The sequence below is a fragment of the Ctenopharyngodon idella genome, chromosome 14, assembly GCF_019924925.1.
Source record: "Ctenopharyngodon idella isolate HZGC_01 chromosome 14, HZGC01, whole genome shotgun sequence".
In the NCBI taxonomy this organism is placed as follows: Eukaryota; Metazoa; Chordata; class Actinopteri; order Cypriniformes; family Xenocyprididae; genus Ctenopharyngodon; species Ctenopharyngodon idella.
In genome coordinates, this window is record NC_067233.1 from 24,615,433 (window position 1) to 24,634,588 (window position 19,156).

General features: G+C 35.7%; 1 protein-coding gene across 3 annotated transcripts in view; it reads right to left on the reverse strand.

Annotated features, from left to right (window-relative positions):
- pdgfrb (platelet-derived growth factor receptor, beta polypeptide) overlaps window positions 1-19,156 on the reverse strand; it is a 49,317-nt gene that overhangs the window by 17,828 nt on the left and 12,333 nt on the right. For all 3 annotated transcript variants that reach the window (XM_051860928.1, XM_051860927.1, XM_051860926.1), the window contains 7 exons: window positions 9,187-9,266; window positions 7,091-7,375; window positions 4,635-4,892; window positions 3,868-3,998; window positions 2,559-2,724; window positions 676-847; window positions 472-587 (listed from right to left, as the gene is read on the reverse strand). In XM_051860928.1, the coding sequence (XP_051716888.1) occupies window positions 472-587; window positions 676-847; window positions 2,559-2,724; window positions 3,868-3,998; window positions 4,635-4,892; window positions 7,091-7,375; window positions 9,187-9,235 (1,177 nt within the window). In that variant the 5' untranslated portion in view covers window positions 9,236-9,266. The remainder of the gene's footprint in view (window positions 1-471; window positions 588-675; window positions 848-2,558; window positions 2,725-3,867; window positions 3,999-4,634; window positions 4,893-7,090; window positions 7,376-9,186; window positions 9,267-19,156) is intronic.

Genomic DNA, 19,156 nt, shown 5'->3' on the forward strand with positions numbered 1-19,156 from the left:
TTTACTCATTTAGCAGATGCTTTTATCCAAAGTGACTTACTAATGAGCAATACAACAAGTCAGTCACCTTAAGGAGGCAATAACATGAGAAGTACCAGCAATACAAAGTTTCAAACATCATCCAGAATAACGTAAGCTAGAACAGGGAGATATTAAGAAACAGTGAAAGCATAGAAGAAAATTGTTATTAATTTATATTTTATTTTTTATTATTAAATAAAATAGCTAAATGAAACTAATTAAATATTACATTAAATATTTAATTAAATTACACAAATTAATAATTAAATATGATAATAATTACCAAAAAATTAATTAAATTAAATTAAATTAAATTAAATTCAATTCAATTCAATTTCAGCAGGCCAGCATCTGGTATTATTCTTGGCGCACGCTTAAATGAAAAACCAGCATGGGTGTCTGTTTTCAGGAAATGGGGGCGGCGTGTAAAAGGATGTCAAACTGTCTCACCTTTCACCTCTAGGTCAAAGGTCATCTCTTTAATGTCATCTTCATTTTGGACGCTAACAGTGTAGAGCCCCACCTGCTCCAGTCGGATCCTGACCAGGGTCAATGTGCTGACAAACCTGCATCATATCCAGAGGACACGTCTAATATCCTGAGGGAAGGTTTAATGTTGTTTAATGTAGGTTCTGTGCAGAGAAGGCTCATTACCGGGTCTCGTGTTCCTGTCTCATGCTGTGTCCTCTGATAACAGTGCCGTCTTTAGACCAGCTAACGCTGGGTTTGGGATATGCCTCGATCTCAACCTTCAACTCCACGTTTTCTCCGAGCCGCGCCGAGACGTTCCTGTTCAGATGTGAAGTGAGAGCCACGAAACCTCTTTCTACAGACAGACAGATGAAAATCACACAGTCAATTAATACAAACGGTGCAGGATGGGTTTATATATTGAAGTTTAATACGAACTATGAGCACTATGAGACTATGAGATCTATCTATCTATCTATCCATTCATCCATCCATCCATCCATCAGTCCATCCATCAGTCCATCCATCCATCCATCCATCCAATCATCCATCAATCCAATCATCAATCCATCATCCATCAATCCAGAAATCAGCATATTAGAATGATTTCTGAAGGATCATGTGACAATGAAGACTGGAGTAATGATGCTGAAAATTCAGCTTTGAATCACAGAAATAAATTACATTTTAAAATATATTTAAATAGAAAACAATTATTTTCAGTTATTTAACAGATATTTCACAATATTGCTGTTTTTACTGTATTTTACTTATTGCAGCCTTGGTGAGTACAGGAGACTTTCAAAAACCATTAAAAATCTTACCAACACCAATTATGAAACCCATGACATCCTATGAGTAAGAAAGAGTGAGTTTTGCTTGCTCATCTTCTTACATAATGTATTTAATATTCCATAAGTGTGCTTTCACTCACGGCTGATAGATCATAATCTAAACGTTCAGGTGCTAAAAGCACTTTCTTCCTAAACATTACTGCATCCTGTGTGTCGAGGCAAAATGCTGCGTGTGCAAATGCTGCTGACACTTTTACAAAGATCTGCATTGATCTACATCAGATCCTCTGACTCGCGTCTGCAGCGTTCCTCAAGGGTTCCTGTGTACAGCTGTTTGGATGCTGTGGTTTCATAATGTTAAACATAAACATAACTCACTCCCTTCTGCAGAAGGTCTGCATTCACACACAGCGTGACGGAGTGCAAAAATCAGGGCCAGTTTTCCATTAGAGGAGATCCTATGAGACTGAGGGCTTGTTTTAAAGCGACGGATGTTGATTTAATTAGCGTTTGAATCAAAGCATCATTGAAAAGATGCCACCCAGATTTCACAGCTCACGCACACATCAGATGATGAAGACCGCTCTTCATGGAGCTTTACCAGAGAGCTGCAAAAATGGTGCTGAGCAGTGTTATTTTAGCACTGAGATACTCTTATAGTTTTTATTAATATTTTGAATTAGTTTTTATTTTTATATTTTCTGTTTTCATTTCAGTAAAAGTTTTTGTTATTTTATTGTGTTTTTGGCATTTTTATTAGTTTTAGGTCTACATATTTTTAATTCAGTTTTAATTTTTTTCGTTCATCAAGTTAATCTAAATAATAATGTTGTATAAAACATTTAAAAATAAAATAATAACATTAATAATGAAACTAAAAATTTTACAAAATAATTAAATGATATAGTAAATATCGTTTTTCTTTCTTTAAATTTTTAAATTTTTAATTTTAATTTCTGAAACTTTCATTTTAAGTAACAAGGATTTTTTGTTTCTAATTTTAGTTAATTTATTTTAACTACACTGACAAAAAAATGGTGTAGGATTTCCTTCTAAACAATTTTTACTCCGAAATAATTACAAAGAAATGGCAAGTAACACACTGAATTAGAAAAACCGAGTAGTATTTTCTTGTAAAACAACTTTACTTATTCTTTGCTTAACCCTGGTGCTGACCTTCACTGATTCGATTAGCCAAACTTTATTATATGCATTCATAAACAGAATAATGTAAATCTGATGCATCTGTTGTGTGATATCTGCAGGTCTTACCCAGAACGGTGATGTCAATACTGGCTGAAGCCATAATGTCCTGCACACTCTCATGCACGTTACAGACATATTGTCCTGATCTGGCCAGCGAGATGTCTGTAATGTTAAGACAGGACCGCATGCTTGTGGATGACAGGAAGTCAGTCAAGGGCTCAATGTCCCCCACCTGAGAGTCAAAAAATTGGGGTTTGCATCAGTGTCATAAATGTACTTTTCCAATGAGACAATATTTGCTCCTGGAAATTGATTTTCAGGGACATTTGCGACTTTTAACAGACACATTTTAGTTGTAAATGCCCCTGAAAATCTATTAAAAAAAAAAAAAATCAAACTTATGCGCCAAATAATGGCACCAAAAATGATAAAAATGCCCCTGAAATTCATTATGGCATTTTTGGTGCCATTATTTGGTGCATAATTTTTGGCTCTGGTTTACATTTACATTTATTTATTTATTTGGCAGACACTTTTATTCAAAGCAATTAAATTGCATTCACTGCAAAAAAATAATTTCCAACACATTATTGTTGACTTGTTTAGCAGTAAAATATCTAAACATTAATCGGGATACTTTTACTTGAGAAGCAAAATGACATTTAAAGTCTTGTTTTTTGAAAAGATCAAAATTAAGTGAGTTTATATGGAGCCCCGCACATGACACGCAGAACAAAAAATAGTAGGCTAAATCATGAGCGCGATTTAGCAAATCGAGGGAACTAATTAGTAAATAGTGTTCACGATTTAGCAAATCGAGGGAACAAATTAATAAATTGTGCGCACAATTTAGCAAACCGAGGGAACAAATTAGTAAATAGTGTGCACGATTTACTTTATGCAAGTCATGTGTGGGACTCCGTAAGTTTATCCTTGAAACAAGAAAAAATTGCCTAGAAACTTAATTCAATGGAAAAACACAATTATTTTTCTGACCCCACAGATATTAGTTTTTTTTTAATTTTTAAGCATAAAGTCACTTAATTTTGATACATTAAACAAAAAAAACAAAAAAACAAAACAAAAAAAACAACAACTTTATATCTTGTCATTTTGCATCTCAAGTAAAATCCTCAAAAATTACATGATATTCTGCTGATGTGCATAAACTACAGCTACAAACTTGCTTTTGGTGTTTTGGCTTTTCACTTTCACAAGAGTTATCTCTTAATAAAAACACGTGTTCCTCATGACGATGGTCAGGGGAGAGGTGTGTCTGCACATCTTGAGGTGATTTCAACATGTGGAGCTTCTCACGGGAGCTCTAAGTGCTCGAACGGAAAAATAATGAAAACATTATTTTCAGCCCACTCACGTCTTTGTTGGGAAAATCCCAGGAGAAGTAGACGAGCACCGCACCGTGAACGGTACAGTTAATGTTCAGTGTCTCGCCCTGTTTCAGGACCGTTTTGGAGGCGTTGATGTAGGGATCCAGAACCTCGGGAGCTGAAGACATGTGTGCGAAAGAAAGAACAAAAACGGCTATTGTTTGATAGAAAACAAATCATCTGATGTGTTTACAAGGAGACTTGGTCCAATTAATGATGACACAGATAATGGAGGAGAACAGATGTGTTACACATGGGCTCTCTTCATCTTTTAAACATCGACTATGAAAAGTAAATGGTGAGCGTTTTAACTCAGAACAGCTTCATTTAGCAAATAATCGCCTGTAATGTTGATACATATATGGTAAATACAGTAATAAATGTCTGTAATTTGAGGCATTAGCAGACCTCAAGATAATTCATACGTATGTATAGGAAAGAAAAGTCACAAATATCTCTTTCTTCTATCGTTTTTTCTACATTGAAAAAATGATTTGAAGACTGCAAGTCAGAGATCTCAATGTGCACTCAATCTTTCCTCTTTCTGTATTTCATATTTAATAGCTCTATACTCTTACTGGATGATGACTAATGATTTGTTTAAGTCTGTTTTGATTTCTGAGAAACATCTGAGACAAAGTTGATACTTAAATGAAGCATGACTGCGAACTCCAGTAAATCTCCTAAGCAATAAAAGAGCAACATCAGAGAAAATACCTTTTCAAAGTATAAAAGAGCACTTAAGCAAATATACCATATATACTGTAGACGTGGAACAAGATCGACTCTTTCTCCTCGCCGTTCAACTCTCCTTTGCATTTGTAGTTTCTGTCCTCCAGGGCGGCGGTGTAGCCCACGCTGGGGTTGTACGAGCCCTCCACCACCATCTCTGTTTCTTTATCATACAGCGTGACGTTTATCGACGGGTCCGTCACCAGACACGGGATTGTGCCTTCCTCACTCGTCTTAGTCACCATTATGTGATCGTTCTCAAGGAACCACACCTCAGGATCTGAGGGAGACAGAATTAATGAATCAATGTGTGAACGAATTTATTCATGAGGGAATGAATTGAACAAATCAATGAATTAATGAATGCATGAGTGAATGAACGAACAAATCAATAAATGAATGCATGAGTGTATGAACAAACAAATCAATAAATTAATGAATACATGAGTAAATGAATGAACAATTCAATGAATGAATGAATGCATGAGTGAACGAATAAACAAATCAATGAATAAATGAATGAATGCATGAGTGAATGAACGAACAAATCAATAAATAAATGAATACATGAGTGAATAAATAAACAAATGAATGAATGAATGAATGCATGAGTGAATCAACAAACGAATGAATGAATAAATGAATGAGGGAATCAATGAACAAATCAATAAATGAATGCATGAATGAATGAATAAACAAATTAATAAATAAATGAATGAATACAGAGTGAATGAACAAACAAATCAATGAATGAATTAATGCGTGAGTGAACAAACGAACAAATCAATAAATGAATGAATGCATGAGTAAATGAATAAACAATTCATTGAATGAATGAATGCATGAGTGAATGATCAAACAAATCAATAAATGAATGAATGCATGAGTAAATGAATAAACAATTCATTGAATGAATGAATAAATGAATGCATGAGTGAATGAACAAACAAATCAATAAATGAATGAATACATGAGTAATTGAATAAATTCAATGAATGAATGAATGCATGAGTGAATGAATAAACAAATCAATGAATGAATGAATGCATAAGTGAATGATCAAACAAATCAATAAATGAATGAATGCATGAGTGAATTAACAAACAAATCAACAAATTAATAAATGCATGAGTAAATGAATGAACAAGTGAATGAATGAATGCATGAGGGAATGATCGAAAAAAAAAACAATAAATGAATGCATGAGTGAATGAATAAACAAACCAATAAATTATTGAATGCATGAGTGAATTAAACAAATCAATAAATGAATGAATGCACGAGTGAATGTATGACTGAACAAACAAATCAATGTGAGAATCAATAAATTAGTGAATTATGACATCACTGTTTTCTGCAGATCTGCTTTATGACTGAATTGAACTCATTTCATAATTGATGAACTTTACTGAACTGATTCAACTCTGAACTGATTTCAGCTCAGCAATGACACTATTGTCTTTTTTCTAGAGCTGTTTTACAGCAGAATTGAATTCTGTTTGCATCATTGATCACTGTTTTCCTGTTTATCACTGCTTTACAAGCTGCTCTGAAACAATCTGTTCTGTATAAAACGCTATGTAAATAAAGGTGACTTGAATGTGTGAGTGAATGAATGAACAAATCAAAGGGGGAATCAATAAATAAATTTGTGTAAGTGAATAAACAAACTAATCAATGCAAGAATTGATAACTGAATGGATGTGTAAGTGAATGAACAAACAAAAATCAGTGTGAGAATCATTAAACGAATAAATTAATGAGTGAATGAACAAATGAATCAATGTAAGAATCAATAAATTAATGAATGCTTGAGTGAGTAAACGAACAAACAAATCAATGTGAGAATCAGTATATGAATGGATGGCTGAGTGAATGAACAAACAAAAATTAATGTGTGAATCAATAAATGAAAGAATGTGTAATTGAATAAACAAATGAATAAATGTCCAAATCAATAAAAGAATGTGTAAGTGAATGAACTAAAAAAAATCAATGTGAGAGTCGATAAATTAATGAATGTCGAGTGAATGAACAAAAGAATCAATGTGAGAATCAATAAATTTGAGTTAGTAAATGAATACATGAGTGAATGAACGAACAAATCAATGTGAGAATCAATAAATGAATGTGTGAGTGAGTAAATGAATTCATGACTGAATGAACAAATGAACCAATGTGAGAATCAATAAATGAATGAATGGTTGAGTGAACAAATCAGTGTGAGAATGAATAAATTAATGCATAAGGGCATGAAACAAATAAATATGTAAGTGAAAATTCACATACAACAGAAAATTAATATCACTTTTGAGAAAATCACATTCAAAACTATCTAAAAACATTGACGTTTCCAATTTACCTTTCTAATGTTAAAATGTTCAAATATAACTTGCATTACTTGTAGTCTATCAGTATTAAATAACCAATTTTGAATATTTTTGTGTGTTCAGCACTAACAAACACTGATGTTCTTACCAGGCACAAAGACAGCCACCTCTCTGGTAACATTTGTCCCGTTCTCCATGCACACATAAACCCCCGTGTGTCTCCAGGTGACCTGCTCCAGACTGAGAACACTGGAGGTGGGACTTCGGCTCTCGGTGTGGAACTCCGGAACGTTCTCCTCCCGCTTGAAGCGCCAGGTGACGTTACCCCAGCCGGAGCAGGTGATGGTGAAGGAGGAGTTGATAGGGAGGACGACCTGTGGAACGTTGGGATTGAGTTCCAGACCTGAACTTCCCAGACAGAGCAGAACCAAACCTGCACACACAACACCAACAAACCAACATCGGGGTTAGATGCAACAAACCGTATTCTGTAAAACAGGTTGCACCGCTTCCGGTTCAGGTCTTTTGTAAGTGCTTCGGTAAATATTGAGCTGTTTTACCCAAGATGCCTTCAAAGGAGTGAGCAAAGATGAACAATATCCATTGCATATGATTTCTAAAAGTTGTTTTATTTTTCTTCTCAGTAACATTTAGATATTTAAAACAAATAAAACGCCAACAATAAAAAGAACTAGCTAGGTTAACTAGGTTAATTATCTTAAAAGTCTATAGACATTGCCATCAGTTTGTACTAATGTCGGGTTTCTCCACGAGAATTCTGGGGTTAACAAGTTTTCAAGACATTACAAACTAGTGGAGAGAAAACATCCGAAATAAGTGTTTATTTTATTAAACTTTATGTGTTTGTGTCTGTAGATTTCAGTTACAATAAGTATCTTTGAAGGCCGTGAGTTTTTTTTCTCCTGCACTGATTCAGAAACCTCCACTTCAACAACTTTACATCCACCAAACTACTGTTTTATTCCTGTCTATATTCTGAAGGCTTTTACCAGAGGGGTTTGCTTATATATCATTCGCCTGATTGACATTTTAATACTAAAAACATAGTGGAAATTTAAACATTTTTTTAATGGCTATTGACAGTGTTTTCTGATTTATGGAGTGATAAAAAAAAAAGAAATCCAAAATACCTTCCATAAAAACCTTTAACTCTAACGTGTCGACAAAATAACAAGAATTTGAACCTGGCTTTTTTCCAATGTTCAGATTTCTTAGCAAATGTTTGCAAATTAGCCAATTTTTTTTTTAATTAGGTAATGCAACATTTGCATATTTAAACATTACATTTCAGAAATAAATTAATACAAAACAATTGTCCTAATATAATCAACAAGGGAAGCATGATGATAGCTACCAGTTGTCTTGCCTTAAAGGGATAGTTCACCCAAAAATGAAAATTACCCCATGATTTATTCACCCTCAAGCCATCCTAGGTGTATATGACTTTCTTCTTTCAGATGAACACAATCGTAGTTAAAAAATATCCTGGCTTTTCTAAGCTTTATAATGGGAGTGATTGGAGGATGAGATTTTGAAGCCCAAAAAGTCCATCCATCGTTGATAAAAACATACTCCATGCAACTCCAGGGGGTTAATAACAAAAATAATGAGCTTACGGCGCAACTGCCATACGCATTCGACTTAGTGTTAACTTTCGCAACGTAGTACACAATGCCATGACGTACTACTCATTATAACGTAGGACACGGCGTAGTACATCATGGCGTAGCATAGAACGTCATGGCATTGTGTACTACGTTGCAGAAGTTAACATTTTTTATACGCAAGTCGAATGAGCATGGCTGTCGTGCCAGAAGCTTGTTATTTTACTTCATTTTTACTTCACACCCCTCCCCCACCCCCCACCCGATATTTAATGTTTGGCTGAAAGAAGATGGTTATATACACATAGAATGGCTTGATGGTAAGTAAATTATGGGGTAATTTTCATTTTTGGGTGAACTAACCTTTTAAAACAGGTTTTTAAGTTACAATATATCTTCATGTGAGAATCTAGATAAATTAGTTTTCCAAAACGGTTAGTGTTTCAGGAATTTTAATTGCTTTTAATAACCAAAAGTGTCAAATAAGCAATAAAATAATGTTTTTTTAATTTCTCTACATTAAACACAGAAGACACTGAGCGTCAGGCATGAATATACTGAGCTTTAAGTCGGGTTTATTTGGTTAAGTCATTATTTTGGGGTTTGTTTAGTCTGTTACCTGTTGTCATGGCAGTCAGTTGGAACCGGCTGATGGTGAAACTCTTCATGCTGTCTTCCAGAGAAGGACACGTTTAGACTCTGCAGATGGAGGAAAAAACAACTCAGGATTGATTCGCCTCAAAGCCGAAGGAAACAGCAACCTTACTCAACTTACCTCAACATTTATTTTTACAAAAGACAATATTCCTCAGTATGTCATATCCTCTAGTGAAGTCCTTTTAAAAACTCATGCGCATGAAAGAATATACAGGGTTCCTGACTATATTTCCATGACATGATCTTTAATTTTCTTGCATATCTTCATTCAACTGACTGGATGTGGAATAACACACGGGCCGCTTCTCACACAGGCTTCAGAGAGCGACACACATGCCTGACTGCACACAAACAGAAGCATGTTTCACAAACGCTGTTATTGTTGCATTTTTCACTGCGGCACATTCACTGGCATCTACTACACTCACGATGACCTTCCCAACAAAACAACAGCTTCATAAAAATTTAATTAAAATAGTAAAATATATTCATACATTATTTATATGGATATAAAAAAAGAAATAAATAACACAACATAACATAAAATAAAATTAATAAGTAAATAAAAATAAAATGAAAAACGAATGAATGAATGAATGAAAACACAAACAAATAACATAAATCAATTTAAGAATTAATAATTGAATGCATGCATGAGTAAAGGAACGAACAAATCAATATGAGAATCAATAAATGAATGAAAGTGTGAATGAATGAACAAATGAATCAATGTAAGGAATCAAAAAATTAATCAATGCAAGAGTGAATGAATTAATCAATGTGAGAATCAATAAATTAATGAATGTGTGAGTGAATGAACAAATGTATAAATAAATAAAAATAAAATACATAAAATAAAAGAATGAATATAAAAATAAAAATAACAAAATAAATGAATAAATAAATAAATTAAAATACAAAAATAAAAAATATAAATTAAAATAAGTAAAATAAAAAAAATAATTCAAGCACAAACGCTGCAGGATGACATACACACTTAACTTGAATACTTATTATTAAAACTTCATTTTGATCACATCAAAAAATAGCATCATACCTCTGCAATAGTACTAGTAAGGACTGACTAGTGACACCACTAATAAAGATGACTGAAAAACTTGATGTGAAATGTAAGACTTTAGCACTATTTATTTACAGAAAGCCTTTGAGTATCTTTAGGTGCTTCTGAAAGCACAAATAAACATTAAAGTTTACAGGATCTGTCTAATTATGAGAGATCTGATCCCTTTTAAGGTGTTCTAGGGGTCAGTCATAGAAGTCAGAGGTCACGATGAGCCAAATCCAACAGGATGTGGGTGTGTGCGTGCGTAAGTAAACACTAGGTTTGATGGGATGGGGTTGTTGTGGATGGAAATGGATGAATGGGTGGGGTGAGGTGGGGGTGGGGGTTTTGGAGGTCTGGAAACAGTTAAAGCTGGATCACTGGGTGCAAAACCAGGGTGGGAAAAACCAGAGAGGGCGGAAGAACATATCACGGAGAAGAGGCGGATGGCAAAAAAGCGGAGGAGGAACCCTTCGAGGGAGTCACTGGAAAAAGAGTGAAATGCATAACTCTGGAGAAATGTTCTTAACTCGTTAAATATGTTTGGTAGGGTGATCTAATCATTGGTATTTTTAGCCACACAATGAAACTCGAAGTTCTCAAGTGTTGCTCCATGAAATAAAGCAGATTTCAGGATGAAATCATCTTTTTGCTCTCATAAACGTTAATATATTTGCATACTCGCATAGTATATTTCTGATAGTATGTTTACTCTACTGTTCAACTGATAGGTCTAATACAGTTTAACACATACACTTCATATTGAAAACATTTTCCGACCAGTCAATAAGTAATAATGTGCTGTTGAGTCTTTTAAAACTAACATCACTATCTCACCGGAGCAATCAAAATCAAGCATCCCACACAAATCCTGCAAGATGCCCATTAAGGCTCTCTCTCTCGTCACTAATATACTGCCAGAGGAAAAACGTAGTTCATAAAATGCTGCTGGTCCCTCAGGAGCAACGTACAGAACAAAACAAGGAGCCTTGAGTGCTGTTATAGTTGCTTTAGGAGGAGTTTGTGCAGTGTGTATTCCCAGAAAAGACTTGGAAACTTTCTCATGATCTCCGATACACAGGGGACGCAGACAGAGACCCCAGGAGTCATGCTTACACACACATACACATGATTGTGAGTCAATGAACTATTTAAATCCTTCTGAAGATGCATAAAACTGAAGGAATCAAACAGTCAATGCAAATAAAAATAGGCCATTTTAAAATGAGAAGCATCAGGTCTGTAAGCTGCAGTTACTTTTCTAGTTTTAGAATGTGCTGAATCCTCTGAAAGCTGCAAAGAGACCAAGAGCACCAGAAAAAAACATAACATCTGAAAAAAGGCGAGATGAATACGGTGGAATATTTCGCTGCCAAGCAGCCCAGCAATGAAAAGAGCTCTGAATCAAACCCTTTCAGAGGGAGAGAGAGAGAAACACTGGCTAAAAAACACAGAAGAAGAAGAATATGAAAGACCAAAGAACGGTAGCTCTGAAGGAAAGAGAGAGAGGCCAGAATGAGGCTGAGGTGGTCCATGTCAGAACAGGCTCTTTTTCATGCTAACATCTCTCTGGGCTCTAGAAAAGCTTCACTGTGGCCAACCTGCGTCAGAGACCACAGACTCATGCAGGAGCCGTCAGATTGCTGAAAAAAGCTCATGCAAAAAACAATTATGCATTAGACTAGGGAAATCTACTGCTGCCATTGTCATCCACCCTCATCTGGTACTGTTAACTTCAACATTAAATTAGCATTTATGACAGAAATACCAGCTATACAACTTGAAAAGGCAAAAATCCTTTATGAATGCAGGTGAGATCAGAGTATACCTGCTTTGGGTGGTTGCCAGGGTGTTGCTATGCAGTTGCTACAGCATTTGCTATGTTTTTTAAGGTGTTCTGGGTGGTTGCTAAGGCATTCTAAGCATTTTACAGTGTTGCTTTGTGCTTTTTAAGTTGTACTGGGTGGTTGCCAGGGCGTTACTGTGCATGTGCTAAGGTGTTCTAAGCATTTTAGAGTGTTGCTGTGCGGTTTTAAGGTGTTCTGGGTGGTTGCCAGGGCGTTACTGTGCATGTGCTAAGGTGTTCTAAGCATTTTAGAGTGTTGCTGTGCGGTTTTAAGGTGTTCTGGGTGGTTGCCAGGGCATTACTATGTGTGCGCTAAGGTGTTCTAAGCATTTTGTAGTGTTGCTGTGCGGTTTTAAGGTGTACTGGGTGGTTGCTAGGGTGTTACTGTGCATGTGCTAAGGTGTTCTAAGCATTTTGTAGTGTTGCTGTGCGGTTTTAAGGTGTTCTGGGTGGTTGCCAGGGCGTTACTGTGCATGTGCTAAGGTGTTCTAAGCATTTTAGAGTGTTGCTGTGCGGTTTTAAGGTGTTCTGGGTGGTTGCCAGGGCGTTACTGTGCATGTGCTAAGGTGTTCTAAGCATTTTAGAGTGTTGCTGTGCGGTTTTAAAGTGTTCTGGGTGGTTATCAGCTTGTTGCTCTCAGTTGCCAAGGTTCTAGTTGTTTCATTTTAGAGAGTTGCTGTGCTGTTTTAACAATATTCTGGGTGGTTGCCAAGGCATTGCTATGCAGTTTCTAAGGCGCTGTAAGCATTTTAGAGTGTTGCTATGTGGTTTTTAAGGTGTTCTGGGTGGTTGCTAAGTAGTTTCTTACTGTCTGAAGAGTCTAGTCATAGTGAACACTAGTTATAGTGATGATTGAGTCTAATAGCTCTATCATTCTATCATATGATATATTGTTTTACTTAATGTAAACAGATGTGGCGTCTACTGAGTGTCCTTAGAGTGTGTGTGTGTGGGTGTTGGGATGGGAACGGCGTGCTCGTCTGACCCTTCCCAGCATCCTGATCTCCTGCTAACACTCTCAAATGTGTCATTTTGTGACACAACAGATACATCCCAGAATTCCCACCAGACGTCACACGGCTTCCGCAAGGACCGTCGTTCTTGCACCCATATAAACTACCCCCAAGCTGCTCGTCTCTGCTGGGATTATCTTTATACGGGAGATTGTTTTCCTTAAACATCTGGCAGCGCCGCACTGATGAAGTGGGAGCCAGTTTGAGGGGGGGGAAAAAGTCACCAAAACTGCCGTCTGTTCTTCTGCACGGGCTCCTGGGAAACATACACAGCCTTGAAAGAAAAGTGGAAAAAGAAAAACAAAGGCACTGAGAAAAGAAACAATTTTAGATGTTGTTCTTTGCATTCAGCTGCAGGGCCTCCTGCTTCCTGTGTGTGTTCGGGAACATGTGTATAGATTCAGCGTGGGTGTGTGAGAGACATGCAGACGACCAAGACCAGGAATAACGCACATATACTTAAATAAAACCATCCGAAAATCCCCCACGAACAGCCGGATCTCCTTAAATGTTGCGAAAAACACTGTGTGTCTGCTGCTGTGCCCTCTGTGTGGTGATGAGACATCATATTCACAGTACAACAGAACCACATTAAGGGAACTAGACACAGGAACTACACTATACACTTTTAAAAAGTACCACTAGAGACATTCCTTGAAGATTTCTATTATCTATGCATTTTTTGTTTGTCTGTTTCTGTGAATGCATATACATGTTTTTCTCTTCTGTTAAGCACATTGTTAACACAGTTATAAAAAGCTGCTATATAAATAAAGTCTTGCTTACTATCTGTTCTAGATGGTTGCCAGGGTGTTGCTATGCAGTTGCCAGAGTGTTCTGAGTGGATGTTTGACGTTGCTAGATGGTTGCTAGGGCAGTGATTGGCAATTCCTATGCTATTTTGGGTTGATAGCATGATGCTGAGCAGTTGCTAGGGTGTTGCTAGGGTGTTTTAGTATAAACATCTCAGAAAATGTTGACTCGAAGCTCCATTAAAAGGATATTTGTCAATCAGCAGTAAGGGCCGTATACACTCATTAGGGGGAGGTGCATGTGCTGCATAGCATGCTTGGGAATTTGGGGGGCGGAGCTATCAAGATAGGGTAGAGGCCTGTTTGTTTTGGTGATTTCACATATCAACAGCATTTCTCAGAAATTGCTTACTGCACCTTTTATCTGCACTTTAAAGTCGGCTTCATAGTCTTTTCTTCCCTATTGTGACATATATCCGAGTGAAACTATTTCTCGAACAAGAAAAAATGTAGGACGGGACTTGATTTTGTCCAACGGAATCGGATGGTTGTGGTTTGCTATTGGTGGATCTCATGTGAGTGACAGGTTGCCCCGCCCTCACGTCACTAAACACATCATCTGAGAAGAGATGTCGCTGCAAGAAGTAGGGGAAGTTATTTTAAGGCATGTGAATTAAAAAAAAAAAGTCATTTATAATAAACACTGAAATATTCCATTTAAAAAAATAGAAATTGTCCATTTTGATTTCAATACAACTTTAACTTAAGTACAGTTTCTCAGTTTTTTTTACACCTCTGAACATCTTCCTTAGTTCAAACACCTTTAAAACAGAGTCAGCTGATTTGATGACCTGCACATACATTAAGCGTATGGAGCTCTAATGGTCTTCAAGAGTACGTCCCTCTCTCTACGAACACTGGCAGTAAATCCTGCAGAGAGAGGACTGGCCCCAAACCATTCATCACATCTAATCTCACAGTACAAAAGGTTCACAGGCTCTTATCGCTAGTTATGAAAAAAGCAGCATGGTCTCAGGCCAAACACAGAGATGGTTATCTATCTGGAGGATGGCCAGCTCCTACACGTGTGCACTCACATTCATAACTCTCATCGCGTCTTCCTGTTCTCGATTAGCGTTTATTAAAGGTGGGCGCTGCTTTAGGTTCAGCCCTCCCAGAGCTAAACTTTTGGCACAGGCTGTGGGAAAACTGATCCAGTGTATCCCTGTTAAAATAAACGTTTCTCTTTTTCTATCCCTGCTTTCCCCTGGGATGATGAAACAGTGATGTCGATCCCCAAATCCCCATCAAGTCCCTCAGGGAACAACAAAACACTACTGGAAGGAGTTTCAAATATATCGTAACTTTACAATGGAAAACAAAGACAAAAACCACCAATTTGCAATCTTAGTTCAATCTTGTTAAGATCAGTAATATGAAGCAAAGACTTTTTACTACAATGTAAAACCCAACAAGTTAGGATAACTCATTTCACTTGAGGAAAACAATTGCCTCAGTCCATTTAAAGTGTTAATTCACCGAAAAATAAAAGCTCTGTCATCATAACTCGCCCTCATGTTGTTGAAAACATTTGTGTGGTTTCCAACATGAGATGCAGAAAAAAAGAAGAAGATAAAAACAAAGCATTCCCAGCATTGTTTTGCAGTTTTCCAGAACAACATCCACTCCATTTCAAGCTGTTTTATTAAACATACTGTTTCGGCTCTAATGTCTGATTGGATAAATCATATAAAAAATATGTTGTAAAATAACAAATACACATTAATAACTGCAGATCTATGTTTAAATCTAAATACAAGATTAATTATATTACAGTATTATAGAACAATACATAAATCATTCATCAATTTAGATATCTTTGAACTTTAAGAATAATTGGCAGAAAATTGTTTATTATTATTATAATTATGGTAACTCTTTAGTTCCATTTGCTAACATAAGATAACTAAATTAGTTAACATGAACTAATAATTCTAAAGCATTTATTAATCTTAGCTAATGAATCAACAATAAACAGTTGTTTTTTATTAGTTTTTTATTAATTAACATTAACAAAGATTAATCAATACTCTAACAAATAGATTGCTTATTGCAAGTTAATGTTAGCTAGTGCATTAACTAACATTAACTAATGGGACCTTATTGTAAAGTGTTACCAAAATATTTATTGAATATTGGTGTTCCACTATTTAATAAAAGAAACAAACCACTCAAGGCTGTATTATAGTTTTTTTGCCAAACCTAAATCTCTAAACCTAAACCTAAACCTAAAGTTGCCCTGATGTTTAAAAGAGGACCTATTATGCCCTTTTTCAAAGTCTTGATTTTGTTTTTGGGCTTTACTAGAATAGGTTTTCAATGCTTGAATGTTCAACAAAACACATTATTTTTCACATATTTGACAGCTCCTCTCTTCCCAATCTGTCAGTAATGCTCTGTTTAGTTCATGTCTCTATTAAACCCCTCCTTCCGAAAAGCGGCGTGTTGTGATTGGTCAAGCGCTTTGATCATGTTTCTGAAATGTCACGTCCCTTACCATAACCGCAAGTTTCAACACACTACTAACTCATATAGGCCTCGCCCCTGTTTTTTGCATATGCCTTGGATGGGAATTATTTGAATGAGGAATATTATGACGTGTTCTTTCCGGGAAGAAAACTCAAGACTACAGTCGAGGAGTTTCAGGGAGTTCAGAAACAGTGACACTGATATAGACAATAACTCCTTTTAGAGTGTTTTAGTGCTTTGTAAATTTGCAGACCTTTGTCATGCTCAAACAGCAACATTACACACTAAAGCAAGTTGAAAATGTAAAAAAGCATAATAGGACCTCATTAAGAAAAAGATAACCACACACACTAAATGAAATGGAAAAAACAACAACACTAAATTACTTGCGCAACAACGCTACAGAAAATGGTTCGGCAAAAACTCAAAACATTCAGAGAAAACTAGAAAACGAAGACCCGAGATGGGGATTGTTGTCATTTCTGAGATGAGTGGATGAACTGTAACATTTTATTTCTACAGCATGTACTACTTTTCTACTACTGCATGTTTCCCTTTTTCTACAGACTGTTTCATCAAAACCTCACATCTATCTTGAAGCCCTTTCACTTTGTTCCTCCAACACTGTCCATCTCTTTCATGGTTATTGGTTAGTTTGGATTCCCACTACCTAAAACCACAAGAGACCAGCAAAATATTTTCCAATCACCCTCTTATACTCAACTTCGGTCAACCCTAAGACTAAGTAGGCCTAATGTCTACTACTCAAGTAAGCTGATCTCATCTTCTTCATACACTCTTAAATAAAGGTTCAGTGGGGTTCTGTATAGAACGCTAGGATCCTTGACTCAATTTTAAAGAAAGCTTATGTCAAAAAGGTTCTGTATAAAGAGAAATGTCTTAAATGATTGCATAACAGTTTCATGTTTAATGGGTTATTTCAAATTTTCTAGTGATAAAGTATGTTTAAGAGCTGCTTAATTCATAAAAATGAAAAATGGATTAAAACAAAATTTATTAATTAAAACTAAATCCATAAAACGATCCCATGATCGGAACCCCTAAAAGGTCATATATATACATATATAGCATCTGACAGACCCCTTTAAGGTTCTATATAGAAACTTTTGTTAAAGGGGTCATGACATGAGAAATCAAATTTGCCTTGATCTTTTGACCATTTGCACCATTAAAACATCCTGCAAGTTTGTGCCGCACCCACTATAGTTGCATAACAGCTGACATTTGCCTACAATGCATGTGAGCGTTTTCGCATCAAAAGCAAAGAGAACCCATTATAATCACTGATGCTGTCTACACTGGATACAGTATACAGATGCATGTTCAGTTTCTGACATACTCCACACACTTGAGTTTGTCGACAACAGGACAAATGGAAGAGTGAAAGAGCGTTTGCCTTGACGGTCCAGTTTAAACCGTGCCTTTGCATCTCTGTACAGATTTCAGAAGGATATCAGCGACGGAAACAAGTGTATGGTTTATTTTAATGGCGTTCCAGATCATGTTGGAGGGAGGCACAGTATAATGGAGAGTTCACAAAGAAACTTTTATTGAAAGATGAAGCAGCCAACTGTATTGAATCTGACAGCAGCTGCATCACAAACTATCTATCTATCTGTCTGTCTATCTATCTATCTATCGGATAATTTTTGACGGTGTCAGATTGAAGGTTGAAAACAATCGATTTCTCAATATATATTTTGTGTGTGTGTGTGTGTGTGTGTGTGTTATTACCATTATAAGTGAACCTCAAGGAACACAATAATCATTAAGACAATAAAAAATCCATGTCATGACCCCTTTAAGAGTGTACGATGATGAAAATGAAAACCAACTCGCACATATAGTCTCAGCAGACCTGCAGGATTTTCTTCTTTCCATGAAGGTTGGATTATTCAAGATTGTTGAAGGATGGAGCTCCAATGTTTTCATTTCAAAGCATTTAAAATATACAAGTAGTGACATAACTCTCTAACAACTATCTATATTCTCACTTCTCACTTCATTTTCTTTCTAAATATGACTGAACTACCAGTTACCCAATTACTGTAGGCTATCTTATTTCGCGGTTTATGTTAGTTTCATACTTCCTTCTCACACATCAAGTTGTGAAATATAAAAAAAAGGTATTACTAGCCATTCAAAGTCATTTAGTTTCTGAATCTGTTGCTCACAGAGGATTTGTATCAAGCAGAGATTATTTGTAAGCATGAGTGAAAATGAAAATCTGAGAAAGAGATTTTGTTTCTCTTAAAAATATAATGGTACTAAATGATTAGCATATTTATGTACCATGGTAATTAGATGGTACCCTAAGGTATTTCAAAAAATAGCAAAAACAATGGTAATACTATAGTACCTTTTTGGCAGTGTGGTGAGGTTAATGATATCGGAATGAAATAAAAGTGAATAAATGCAGTGAATAATTGAATAATTAAAAGTGAATAATTACAGTTACTTCTGATGTAATTGCATTAAACACTGCATTGACTCCATATAACAATTCTATATAAAATATACTTTGGTCAGTTCAAGAATAATTTAAGCAATTTTATATTATTATTTAAAAGAATTAAAAGAGCACTTTCATTTCTATCCTTGTATTGTTTCAACTGGTTTAAGTTGATACTGGATTTAGAAAGTAATTAGTAATAAGTATTGCAATACTTTTTATAAAAAAAAAATTGTACAGTAATCTAATTATATGT